Raw genomic sequence first — 12,411 nt, 5'->3', positions numbered from 1 at the left:
CCAGTAATGCCAAAAAAAAAAAAAAAAAAAAAACCCAAAAATAACAGAAGATCAAAAGCAACGATCAAAAGCAACCATAAAAATCAAGAGGAGAGTAGATTTTTAGCATCCTCTCAACAAAAAAATAAGTGAAGAAATGGATGCATGGGTTGGCTTGACTATACCACTCAACAATGTATAGACACAAATGAGGCCAATTTTTATTTGCTAATTAGACAAATGTATAATGAGAAAAAATTCTCTCAAGTAAAGACCATTCATCCAGTGTGGTAGTGCACACCTGTAATCTCGGCTGAGGGTGAGGGTGAGGCAGCGGATGTAGGAGGATGACCACAAGTTCAAGGCCTGCCTGGGCTACAAAGCAAGACTGTGCCTCAAAAAATCAAAACCAAAGACACTGAAGACCCAACCACTGCGCACTCACCACATCTCATTTAATTGCAACAGCTCCACAGGCATAGGACAGAGCTCAGAAAGTACAGGTTGAACGCAGCAGGGCAGGGACATGAAACATGAATTGAACACAGGCCAGAGAGCTGGAAAGCCCAGGTTTTCCCACCCAGTCAAGCCCATGAGGCCTACTTCCCTCAGAAAGCACTCTCCCTGTCAGACAGAGGTTTCCAAGTCTCACAGATGTAGAGACACTACAGAGCTTCAAATCTGTCATACCAAACAGACCTTACACCTCACCATGACCCAGCAAACCCCATCTTGTCGCAGATGCACGATGGATGCCTGCTCACTGCCAGCATCTCCTAGCCTAAGTTGTCCCCTAGTTTACAACTCCTTGGTTCACGGGACCTTCCTGCCTTAGCCTCCAAATAACTGGGAGGACAAGTACCTTGCAAAGTGTCCCAATTTGCTGATGGCCTGGCCTCCAGAAACCCAGTGGTCAACCCTGAGCTCAGCTGAGTTTCCGTGCTCAGTGGTCAGGCAGGGAAGGCACACTTGGCTTGCACCCTGTACACGAAGTATTTATTGCTTCTCTTGTTCAGAGTGTCACTTGATACTCTGCTCCTTCAGCTCCAGTAGTTTGCTCCTTCTACAAAGTAAGTGAAGAAAAATCATAGCCAATGTGGGAGGCTGAAGCAGGAGGATCACATGTTTAAACCCAGCCTGGACAATTTAAGCAAGACCCTGTCTGAAAAAAAAAAAAACTTAAAAGGCTGGGCTGTAGCTCAGTGCAAAGGTCTTGTGTTCAATCCCCAGTACTAGAAGAAAAAGAGAAAGAGTGAGAGAGTGACAGAGAGAGAGAGAGAGAGAGAGAGAGAATGTCAGGTTTACAAATGTAGAGGCTTTCAGTTTCCTGTTTTCCACAAAATTAAAAAGAGGCCAATGAATGACAAAATGACAAGCTGGCTGATTCATAAAATCCATCAAGTTTTGACACACAATTAGAAGAAAAACTGAGATCTTAATATAACAAAACTCCTATGTTATCTACTTATGTCTGTAGGACAGGCTCCTCAAAGTGTAGGCAACTAGAAAATCTTATTCTAGGTCAAACAGTAATACTTCAGAGGTAATACTTCAGAGGTACATGCAATCACTGGAGGTAAAGGTCTTCATCTACCTCACGGAGGCACTTTTCTCAAAACAGGTAACAGCCAGGCATGGTGGCACAGGAATGTGGCTGAGACAGGAGGCTGAGGCAGGAGGATGACAAATTCAAGCCCAGACTGGACAACTTAGCAACATCCTTCTCAATATAAAAATAAACCTAAAAAGGGCTGAGGATGTAGCTCAGTGGTAGAACATTCCTGGGTTTGGTCCCCAGCACTGCAATCAACCAGTAAAACTTCCAAATTCTCCTAATGGTTAACCAATGTACTCCAAAGCCAACTCTGTCACCACCCTGCAATAAGCTCTATCACTAAGCAGGAGACCAGTTTGCAAAGGCAAAGACAGCCAGATATGATAGTGTAGATCTATAATCTCAGGACGAGGGAGGCTGAGACATGAAGATAGCTGCAAGTTCAAGGCTAGCCTGGACTACACAATGAGTTTTAAAGCTACAGTGTGAGACCCCGTAGAAAAAGACAAAAGAATCAGTCCTGCGGATGTCTGCAGCCCAGAGACTTCTAGGACAGGTCAACAGCAGCCCTGGGCTGAGACAGGACAGAAGGGCTCTCACTCCCCGGTGAGGGGGGAGAAAGAAGACAAAACTTCGGGCCAGCTGGCACACATGGCCTGATGAATGCAGCACAGAAGTTCAACACCACACACAAGCAATGACACACACCACACGGAGCTTCGGCTGTGCAGACACCGTATAAAATTCTTGCCAAAAGCCTAGAAGAGGTCCCGTTGTTCCCCTGTCCTATAAGGTCCTGACAGGTAAAAGTGGGCTTCACAGGACTATTTGGGCACTGTCCTGACAGTTTACCCAGGAGCAAAACAAATGAAAATAATGGTTTTAAAAGAAGAAAGGGTCAGGAAACATGCTACAGAAACAAGCGTGTGTAATAGCCACTCACAAGGCAGACTTTTTTACCCTCTCCCACTGCTCAAAATCCTCAAAGCACACCTCTGGAACTACTGCCCCCAACCCCATCTCTGATCGAAATATTGCCTCTCCGAAGAGAGCAAGAAAAATTACTGCCTGAAAGCTCATGTTTTTCTTGGTTCTTTCTATTTCTTCAGATCATTCTATTCACTTGTCTGGTGACGCAGCCTTCATGATTTTATAAAGAAGGTGCCTGGCTTTCTCGCTGTGAATTCCCACTAGACTCACTCTGGCCTGTGTGTAATCTGAAAGCTGATTATTACTAGCTGTCAACTTTTATACCATTTTGCTTTTTGATAAACCCAGTCTTTTTCTTTTTTATTTTCATGTAAATTTTAGGGTCACTTACAGAAATATTTCACTTTTAAAACGTTTTGATTTCTTACTGCTTAATGTAGGACTGAAAGAAAAATGAAGATTTTACTGAAGTTGTCAAATTATCTGTTAAGACATCAGCAAACGTTCTCACTGTTAAACAACTCTGTTGCCAACAACTAAAGAGACACCTCTACATCTTTTAAACAGAAACCACATACAGTTCTAAATAGAAATGTCTAACATTTTAAAAAAATATTCCAGCTGGGCAAGGTGCTACATGTCTGTAATCTCAGCACTCTGGGAAGCTGAGGCAGGAGGATCAGAAATTCAAGCCCAGCCTCAGAGATTCAGTGACTTGGTGAGGCCCTGCCTTAAAGTTAAAAAAAAAAAAAGCCAGTTCAAGGCTGGCCTGAATCACAGCCTACGTGTAAAAAAAAAAAAAAAAAAAAACACCATGTGGATCATAGAAAATAAAATTCTTGTAGCAGATTTTTTTTAACAAAAAGCACTGCCTAACTGGAGTATGGGAATGTGGTGATTTGTAAGCCTGCAAATGATAAATTTCTTCTATGTGAATCTTTCTATGGGGCAACTTTTTCAAATATGACAATCATTAAAGACTAAAGTTAGACCCACACATTCATCTTTATCATCAAAATTAGTATCACCACATCTCCAGGTATGGAGGGCAGCCTGAACTACATAAACATTGAGATGATCAAAAAAAATAATAATTTTAAAAGGAAAGAAAATATCACTGAAGTCATTTAAGAATCAATTACTCTTTAAAAAATACTGAAATGTTTTAAACACAGTATTTTAATAAAGGACTTTATATTTTAACCACAATATTTAATAAAGGCTTTACATTTCTAAATATTTCACTGTGCCCATCCTTTCAAATTCCTATTTTTGTACTTCATACTTATATACATGGATTACAAAACACTCACATATATGGTATATTCGACAAAAAGATGACTGATTTATGCTTCAACAAATCATCCTAATGATAAAAAGTGGCTTAAAGCACGATTATATACACATACGCATTAGAAATATATTTGCAAGCCTTTTTTATTTAAATAAAAAGTTAAGACACAAACTGGGTATGGTGACACACATCTGTAACCCCAATACCCTGGGAAGCTGAGGCAGAATCACAGGCTTGAGCCAAAGGTGAGCAACTTAAGCAATTTAGTAAGACTTTGTCCTAACATAAAGTTGGAATGTAGCTCAGTGCAAAGCCAAGGGGTTCAATTCACAATGCCCAGCACCACCGTGAGTGGGAGAGAAGACACAAATTGAAAAGATTTCCAAACCTTGAAGAGCTCTAACAGCACCATCGCAGTGCTCACTAGCAAAAAAAAAAAGTCAGGTACAACGTGTCCCCACCGCAGGCCCCACACAAGAAACACTGTTCAAAGATACCGCAGCAAGTAGAATAACCAAGCTCTTGCTATGCACAGAGGGGAGCCGTGGTCAGGGGTCCAGACAGGGTGAGTTTCTGATGCCCGCATCAAAGATCCCCAGACAGGGAATAAAGATCATCCCAGAGGGAAGGGGGCAGCTGCAGGCCAGGAGCCACCAGGACTGCAGATCAAGAGCTGCTGCAGCTTAGCCCTGACAGGCGCACGGCTGAGATGAGAGAATTTCAGAAGGAGGGACAGCAAGCAGTGTGGACCAGGGAAAAGAAAGTCATGTGGGTGGGCAACTGGTGCCTGCTGAATCCAGAGGGCAAGGGGACAGCAGGCCCAGCTCACTACTCAGCCATCACGAAAGGTAACTTTGAGTCAGACAGAGTGAGACCCTAACGCTAAGTCAGACACAAGGTCAAATGCCATGTGGTTGCTTAGGAGAAAATTAAGTACAAATACTTTACAAAGTAAAATAAATAAAGGTAGGAAACAGAGACAGACTTAGTAGAGATGTTACAGCTTATGTCTGGAAGTTCCCCAAAGCCTTATGTGGTCATAGGCGGGAATTTTTCAGAGGTGACTGGATCTAGATTGTGTCAGGATGAAGGGTGGGTGATGATTACTAAATCAGCCCACTGACCGGTTTGGCACTGCGCTAATCCCAGGAGCCTGGACAACATCAGGACAGAAAGAGACTTGCCAGGCTTGCCCCTTGTTGCTTTGCTATCTTCTGACTGCGCTGAACCGTTTTTCCCCTCGGCAAAGTCCCTGTGCCATGCACTGCCCAGCCTTGGAGCCAGCTGATATGGATGGAAAACTCTACAAACCGTGAGTTAAATAAACTTTTCCTCCCTGAACTTGTGGGTGGCTGGGTATTTTGTCTCAGCAACAAGAAAAGTAACTAAAACAGATGGAAGCAGATTCAGGGATGGGGAGACGGGGGAGGAAGAAAGCGAAAGGGGAAATAAAAAGGACCAAGACTCGCCATGTGTGTATGCACCAATTCCCCACAACGGATGTATTTATTATGCATTGCAAAGCATATACTGCCAGGGAAAAAAAACTCTGCCAAGCATGGTGGCACACACCTGTTGTTCCAGCACTAGGGAGGCTGAGGCAAGAGGACTGACATGAGTTCAGCACCAGCCTGAACTACACAGGAAGACCTTGTCTTAAAAAAAAAAAAACAAGTAAATAATAATAATAATAAAAGGGAAAAATCAAGGAAGAAATTTAAGTTTTAAAAACAAGCTTTAAAAAATTTAAAATATACAATTGTTGCTTAGAAAAACTGAGCTACAGAAGCGAAGAGGTCTCATGGCACCCAGTGGAGGGAGGGTCTGGAACAAGCCATCTGGCCAGATGGGTGGCTGCTGAGTCCCAGGGACAAGGCATGCAAGCCAAGGTGACACCAGCACAGGGCACTTTGTGAAGCACTCCAAAAGCAGATGCTGACTCATGGTCAAGCTGAGCTGAGGAGACAGCCTGCACCTCTGAGGGGACAGTAATTTCCTCTCCTGTCCTGTATTACTCACATGCAGACGGATCTCCCCTAAAAATACCCACTATGAGTGGTCTCTGCATGCAAAGAAGTTTAGAGTGGGCACAAAGAGGACAATGGTGAATTCCAGTTCCAACTCTATCACATCAAAGGCTCTTCTAATGTCTTCCAAACTTCTCATTCAGCAACAGGGAAAACATCTGCCTGGCCAGCTTTAAACGGAAGAGATAATTAAATTCCCTAAGGATAAATCAGCCTGACAAGAAAAACAGTTTAAGTGGTGTGGTGGTAATCGCCTATAACCCTAGCTGTTTGGGTGGCTGAGGCAGGAGGAACACAGTTTGGAGGCCAGCCTGGGTGATTTAGCAAGATCCTGTCTCACAACAAAGAATAGAAAGGTCTGGGGATGTATCTCAATGTTCTCTAGATTCAGTCCCAAAGAAACAGTCTATATACAGTACAAACACTCAAGACAGAGACTTTCTTGCCTATTACCTTCCATCTCCATGTGTCTTAGTCCCAAACATTTAAGTAACATTTCAGTATTCTCTCACAGAGGAAGCAGTGAGTAAACAGGCACAGAACAAAGCAAACAGTGGTAAATCTGTGGGAGCTAAAGACAGAAGTCATAATTGCAATGAAGAAAACGGACACCAGAACTCCCTGGAGAAAGAAGTAACACCAGTGAGCCCTGAAAGTCCTCCATTCCTAAGAGGATCATGAACCAAAGTATCAGTGAAGGTAGTTCTTGAAGAAAGACAGCTGTGTGAGCCAGATGTGGTGGCACATGCCCATAATCCCAGCCCTTGGGAGGTTGAAGCAGGAGGCTCAAGGTCAGCCTGAGTGAATAAAGGAGCTTGAGGCTGGACTGAGCCACATAGCAAAACCTTTTTTCAAAAAACAAAAACAAATGATATATGGTACTTGTGTACATTTGCCTGAGTAAGAAATACAGAGGGGGCTGTATTTAGGGGACTGGGATATAAATGCACACAGAGTAGTTTAAACTGGTTTTGTTTCTTTCCAGTGTTATATCTCACTATCCTTAGACCTTTAGGAACAAACACAAGAATCTGGTTTTTAACAAAGATCAGAATAACTTGCTCAACACGCCAGTGTTAAGATAGTTTTTCTTAATGTTTTGCCATGTCAGCCTAGCAAAATTTACTCTGAAGTTCTAATTCATCTTCCTCTACAAAACAAACTATTAAGAAAAAATTGTGATACACAGTGTTGCTATCACTATCTCCCATGACCCAAATAATTAATTTAGTCTGAGATAAAATACTTGTACTCTGGCAGCCACAACATTGAGACAAATTAAGGAAAGGCCCTCCCGTCCCCGCAAAGAATTCTTTTTTTCTTGCAAAGAGGGGAACCAGGGAGGGAAGACACAGTCAAGACCTACCCTGTAGGGAACACGATATACAGAGCTGTCTGTATTTCCATCTCCTTTGGATTAAGTGGTGAAGTCCCACACCCACCAGGCTTTCCAAGCAGCTCCACTCCAAGAAAACACAGGGCCCAGCAAACACAGGTATCCAGTCCTAGCTCTGCCACCAACCTCGAGACTGGAATACGTTATTACTCAGTAGAAAACAGGGATGAGACTCCGGGACTCCAGGGGGGTAAGGTTCCCTCTATCTCAAAAACTCGGAATTTTTTTTTATGGTTCTCTATGACTTCTAGCATACAGATTAAACCTGACTTTCTTCCAGCCCCTTCTGTACCACCATGTTCAGCTTTGAGACTTCCACAGAAGAACCAGTTTGCTGATGCTGGCCATTAAAAAAAAAAAAAAAAAATGGGCGTGGTGGCCCACCCCTATAATCCCAGCGCTGTAGAACTGAGGCAGCCAGACCACATATTCAGATCCAACTTGGACAATGTAGCAACTTAGTGAGATCTTGTCTCAAAATTAAAACTTAAAAAAGGTTGAGAAAAGAAAAACACATGGCTGAGAATGCAGTTCAGGAAAAAAGACCTGGTCCTAAGTATTGGGGGGCAGGGGAGCCACACAGCACTCAACTTCCAGTTCCTTGGAATGACACTAAGGAGCGGAATAATAAAATCAAGATAAAATTACAGCAAATTGAATGCTGTATGGAACTACGCAGTCGCATTGCCGCTTTGGACCATTTTTAATAACAAAACAAGATAAAATAATGTTAAACAGTGACAAAGTATCATATGCCGAAAATGTACAACGGGCTCTGAAACCAGCATGACAACAGCCCCTTCTCTCCTCTTCTCCCCACTAGAGGCAGTGGCCAACTGTCTCCCATGCCACATGGTACCTGAGTGAGGAACAAAACTTCCACCACCATCAGCTGAGAACTAGACTTGGGTGGGGGTTAGGGGGTACCACACATGAATAGGGAGAACCGGGTTGTTCCACCTTTTCTGATCTCCACGGTGACTAAATTATTTACAGGATCACCCAGGTCATTTTGTTGCTAACTGTTCCACTCAGCTGTAAGTTTGTCTCTTCCTCCACTAGGAGGACTGGACTTCAGGCTGACCTGGGGACTTCAATTACACGCCAGGCATCAAAAACGTGTACCCTATAACAGAAACACGTTCTGGAAACAAGGGGGCTTCCAGAAAGGACTGGCATTCCAGTTTCGCTTTAATTACTAAAACTACTAGTAAAGAACACGTTACAACTCACAATTAAAAAAAAAAAAAAAAAGCGCTTAACCTTCAAAGCAAATGGATCATAAACTTCCGGACCCTAAAGCTGGGAGCTCAGGATGCGATGAATTTCCTTTAGTGAGGAAGTTTCCCTGCACCAGGCGCATCTGGGCCCCCGGTGTCCAAGTCATCCAGGGCCGGAGCAGAAAATGCAAAACCAAAATGGAGGAGGGGCCTCGCAGGAGGCGGCTCGCAGCGCCAACCTCGTGGCTCGCTCCTCATGGCGCCAAGCAGCCTTCCTGCCCCGCTCTGCCCGGCAGCCTGGCCAGCCCACGGGCGCAGAGCCCGCCAGCGCGGCTTCCCCCGGGCGCCCAGTGAAGTTGGAGAGGGGGTTCAAGGTGAGGAAGCAAAAAGCCCCACATCAAAAGCAGTGAAGGGAGGAAAGAAAGAAAGAACCATCTGCGGAGCTCCACCCCGCTTCACCTGCAGGGGCCCGGGGTGAAGCCAGGACGCCTCTCCTCCCCTTGCTGATAAAACAAAGAAAACGGCTTCTGGGGAGCCACACGCGGCGACCCGTTCCCGTTCCCGGGCGCAGAGGCGCGCGCCAACGGGCGCCGCAGAGCAACTTTCTCCTGGAAGCCGACCACGCTTCCTCTTTCCCGCAGAGAGAAGCTCTACTCTCCTGTCGCGGATGCCACCGCACTTCTGAGCTCAGGCTCTTCCCCGAGAGCCCCGCAATGCCCCGGTGGAGCTCCCCTTCCCCGGGACGCCGCCTCGCGCGTTCCCGTCACGCGCGCCGCACTCCCGGGCAGCCTTCCCGGCTCGCTGCGCCCTCGGCTCCGCTGGGCCCACGCGTCCGAGCAAACGCCTCGGGGACCCCGGGGAAGCCCTAGCCCGGGACCCCAGACTTGTAAAACAATAAGCTTCTGCTCTCCTGCCCCTCCCCCACGGGTCCCCGGCCACGAGTTAGAGCCGCGGGGTGGGGTGGGGGTGGGGAGCGCGCCAGCCTCCAGGTCTTGGCTGGTCACCCCTGGCCCCGAGGCCCGCAGTCAGCATCCGCCCGCCCCCACCGCTGCTCCCGGAGCCTGCGAACGCCACGCGGTGGCTGCAGCGAGGGAGCTGGCCCGCGCCCCGGCCACATGCGCCGCCCCAAGGAGGAGAGAGGCGCCGTCCTACCTTGCCGCTGGCTGTGCCCCCGCTGACGCCGATCAGGAAGGGCTCGCCGCCGTTGGGCTGCTGGTGGTTCTGCAGGGTCTGCTCGCTGTCCCCGGCCATGGCTCGCGCCGCCCCTTCTCTCGCCGCCGAGGGATCCGACGCGCGCTCCCCGCCCGCGCCCTCGCCGGGCTCCTCCTGCCGCTGGGCGCTGCCGAGATGTAGGCCACCGCGCGGAGCCGGGGATGGGATGGCTTTCCCGGCGCTGCTGCGAGCCTTCTTCTACCCGCAGCGGCTGGCGGGATTTACATCCCAGGCCGAGGTCAGCGTGATGCCGCTGCTCCAATCCGCGCCGGGAGCGCGCTGCTATTCGCCGAGGCCGCGGCCTCCGCCCCGCCCGGGTCCCGCCGCAGCCGCCGCCGCCGCCCGAGGGGAAAAGGTGTGAGCCCGAGGCCGCCACCCCGCCCACGCCCGATCCGCCCGATCCGCCCTCTCCCTACGCCCTCCCGAGGACCCAGACCCGGGGCCGAGTGTTTGGGTGTGGGATGCTGCCACCCATTCCAAAGGGAAGTTAAAAAGAGGGGGTGGGGGCAGAAGGGACTAATAGATCAAATAATGGAGAGGATGCCCACGCTTGAGACACAAAATGAGAACGAGCTGGCAAGGTTTGAAATGAAAGGGACATAATGAGTTCGTCTCATTTGCCATTTACCCAGGCTAAAAACTTGTTTTCAGAAAAATAACATTTTTTTTTCTGCTCCTCATTTGCCCAAAATAGTGTGCCAGCCGCTGGCTTCAGATATTTCCTGCCTTGGAAAGCCCCGAGCGCCATTCTGCTTAGCCGGCCTGTCCTCCCCTGACGCCCTAGTGAAAGGTGACATCGGGGCTTTATTGGTAGCGTGTCTTCCCCGGAAAATGACACGGGACCTCACATCCGAAATACTGGGGTTCCTGCGGAATTAGGGTTGGTGGGAACATCTTAAATCAGTGCCATTTTGATCGTCAGTGTCTTTCGCTGAACTGTTTTTTCAGAGACTGGCAGTTCACCCCTTAGCTGGGAGGCCAGTACCCGCGGATGACTGCAGGCTGCCTGCATGGTCAGGTCCACGAGCCAGACGCTTCATCTCCTGTGTCTGGCTGTGCTGTCCTGTTGAATGGAAGTGATAATGGCCTTTTTGTTTTTGTTTTCAGACAGGGTCTCACTGTGTAGTTCAGGCTGGCCTCGAACTCGCCGTGATCCTCCTGCCTCAGTCTCCAGAATGCTGGGATTATAGGGATAATAGGCGTGTGCTGCTACACCCTAAACTGTAATGGATGTTTTCAACAGAAATTTTTGGTGACGTTTAAATGAATCATTAGGGCTGGACCTGACAGTGCACACCTGTAATCCGAGCACTCTCGGGAAACTGAGGCAGGAGGATCACTGTGAATTTGAGGCTAGCCTGAGCTACAAAGGAAGTTCAAGGCCAGCCTGAACTGCCTGGCATGACCCTGACTCGAAAATACAAAAATAAAAAGTAGACTCCTAAATGAACTATTATGGGTAAAATTCTTAGAATAAGAATAGTGCCCGGTACAATCGAAGCCTAGTTAGTGTTTAAGAGAAAAGACCCCTGAGTTGAGTTTTGTGGCCCACGCCTATAATCCCAGCACTCTGGGAGGCTGAGGCAAGAGGACTGCAAACTGGAGTCCAGCCTGGGCAATTTAGAGTCTTAGCTTCATTCTATCTCAAAATAAGAAGAAAAAAAAAAAGGGCTGTAGATGTAGCTTAACAAAAAGGCCCTGGGTTCAATCCTCAGTAACGAGAAAGACAGAGTGTGTGTTTTTGCCAGCAGCCCCGAGGAAGGCAGGATTAGACTAGTAATTCCCAGCCTCTGCTTCTTGGAATTTGGGACTGGTATCTAAGACCTGATGGCGCCCTACCATCTAGGAAGTTAGTAACGTTTTCTTTTAATTGTACTGAATTGCCCTAAGTGGAAAATTATTTTGAAACAATACTAAAGAAAACTAAGAGTATCAGAGAACACCAGAGTTCTTTTTGTTTTTAAAATATTTTATGGGACCATTCACCAACCTCCAGAGCAGCTCAGATGGGCAGCTGTGATGGATAGGGCAGCTTCTTAGAACTAGGAAGCATAGGGATCTGTTTTGGAAGTAGGCAGTCATTAGTTTGATCCCCAGTAGTGATTTTAAAAAAAAAAAAATCTAAGAACTAGGGTGGGGGGTGAGTGTTGCTGGAAGCTGTCTCACCAAGCATCATGGAGTGAGTGGGTTTTACCTGGTCTTCCAGTTGGCCTTTTCTCCAGGATAGAAACCTAACAGACTACAGAGACTTTCTTAGAATCCTCTATAGGCCAACATAAGGCCTTTTAGAATTTGAAATTTGATGAGCCCATAGCTCAGGGTTAGCACGGGGATCCTCAGGGAAAGAGGAGGAGACAGCACCATCCTGGATCCTATGGTAACTTTTCCTAAATCCCTACCTGTCTTAGTCATAGTGCTTTTTCCTTTCATATTTTATCATAAAATTTTCAGAGTGGAGAAATGGTGCTACATCTCCAATCCCTGCTTTTTTTTTTTTTTTTAAAGACACTGTCTCACTGAGTTACCTAAATCACTAATTTGCAGTTCTCCAATCCCAGCCTCCCAAAGTGCTGGGATTATAGGTGTGCCCCAGCCAACCATGCCTGACACGGTTTTGTTTCAATTGATTTACTCTAAACTGATTTAAACATTTCTTGCCTCTTTTAAAAATTACTATGTATCTAACCACCTACAACAGTTTATCGCTTTTACCGTAGTAGGACCCTAGTAAATATTTGTTGGAGAATGAAGAGAAAGACACCCATGGAGCAGAATGGCCAGCAAGCAGGAAGGATCAA

The 12,411-nt window shown here is 46.8% G+C and overlaps 1 protein-coding gene across 1 annotated transcript in view; it reads right to left on the bottom strand.

Annotated features, from left to right (window-relative positions):
• Window positions 1–9,925, bottom strand: part of Uck2 (uridine-cytidine kinase 2) — a 65,735-nt gene extending 55,810 nt beyond the window's left edge. The window contains exon 1 of the mRNA XM_003468667.5: window positions 9,554–9,925. Coding sequence (XP_003468715.1) covers window positions 9,554–9,652 — 99 coding nt within the window. The 5' untranslated portion in view covers window positions 9,653–9,925. The remainder of the gene's footprint in view (window positions 1–9,553) is intronic.
• Window positions 9,926–12,411: the final 2,486 nt, after the last annotated feature.

The sequence above is a fragment of the Cavia porcellus genome, unplaced genomic scaffold (genome assembly GCF_034190915.1).
Source record: "Cavia porcellus strain 051 isolate PalLab524CR breed Dunkin Hartley unplaced genomic scaffold, mCavPor4.1 scaffold_7, whole genome shotgun sequence".
Taxonomy (NCBI): Eukaryota; Metazoa; Chordata; class Mammalia; order Rodentia; family Caviidae; genus Cavia; species Cavia porcellus.
Note: the sequence above shows the minus strand (reverse complement) of the source record. Positions and strands in the feature narration are given on the sequence as shown.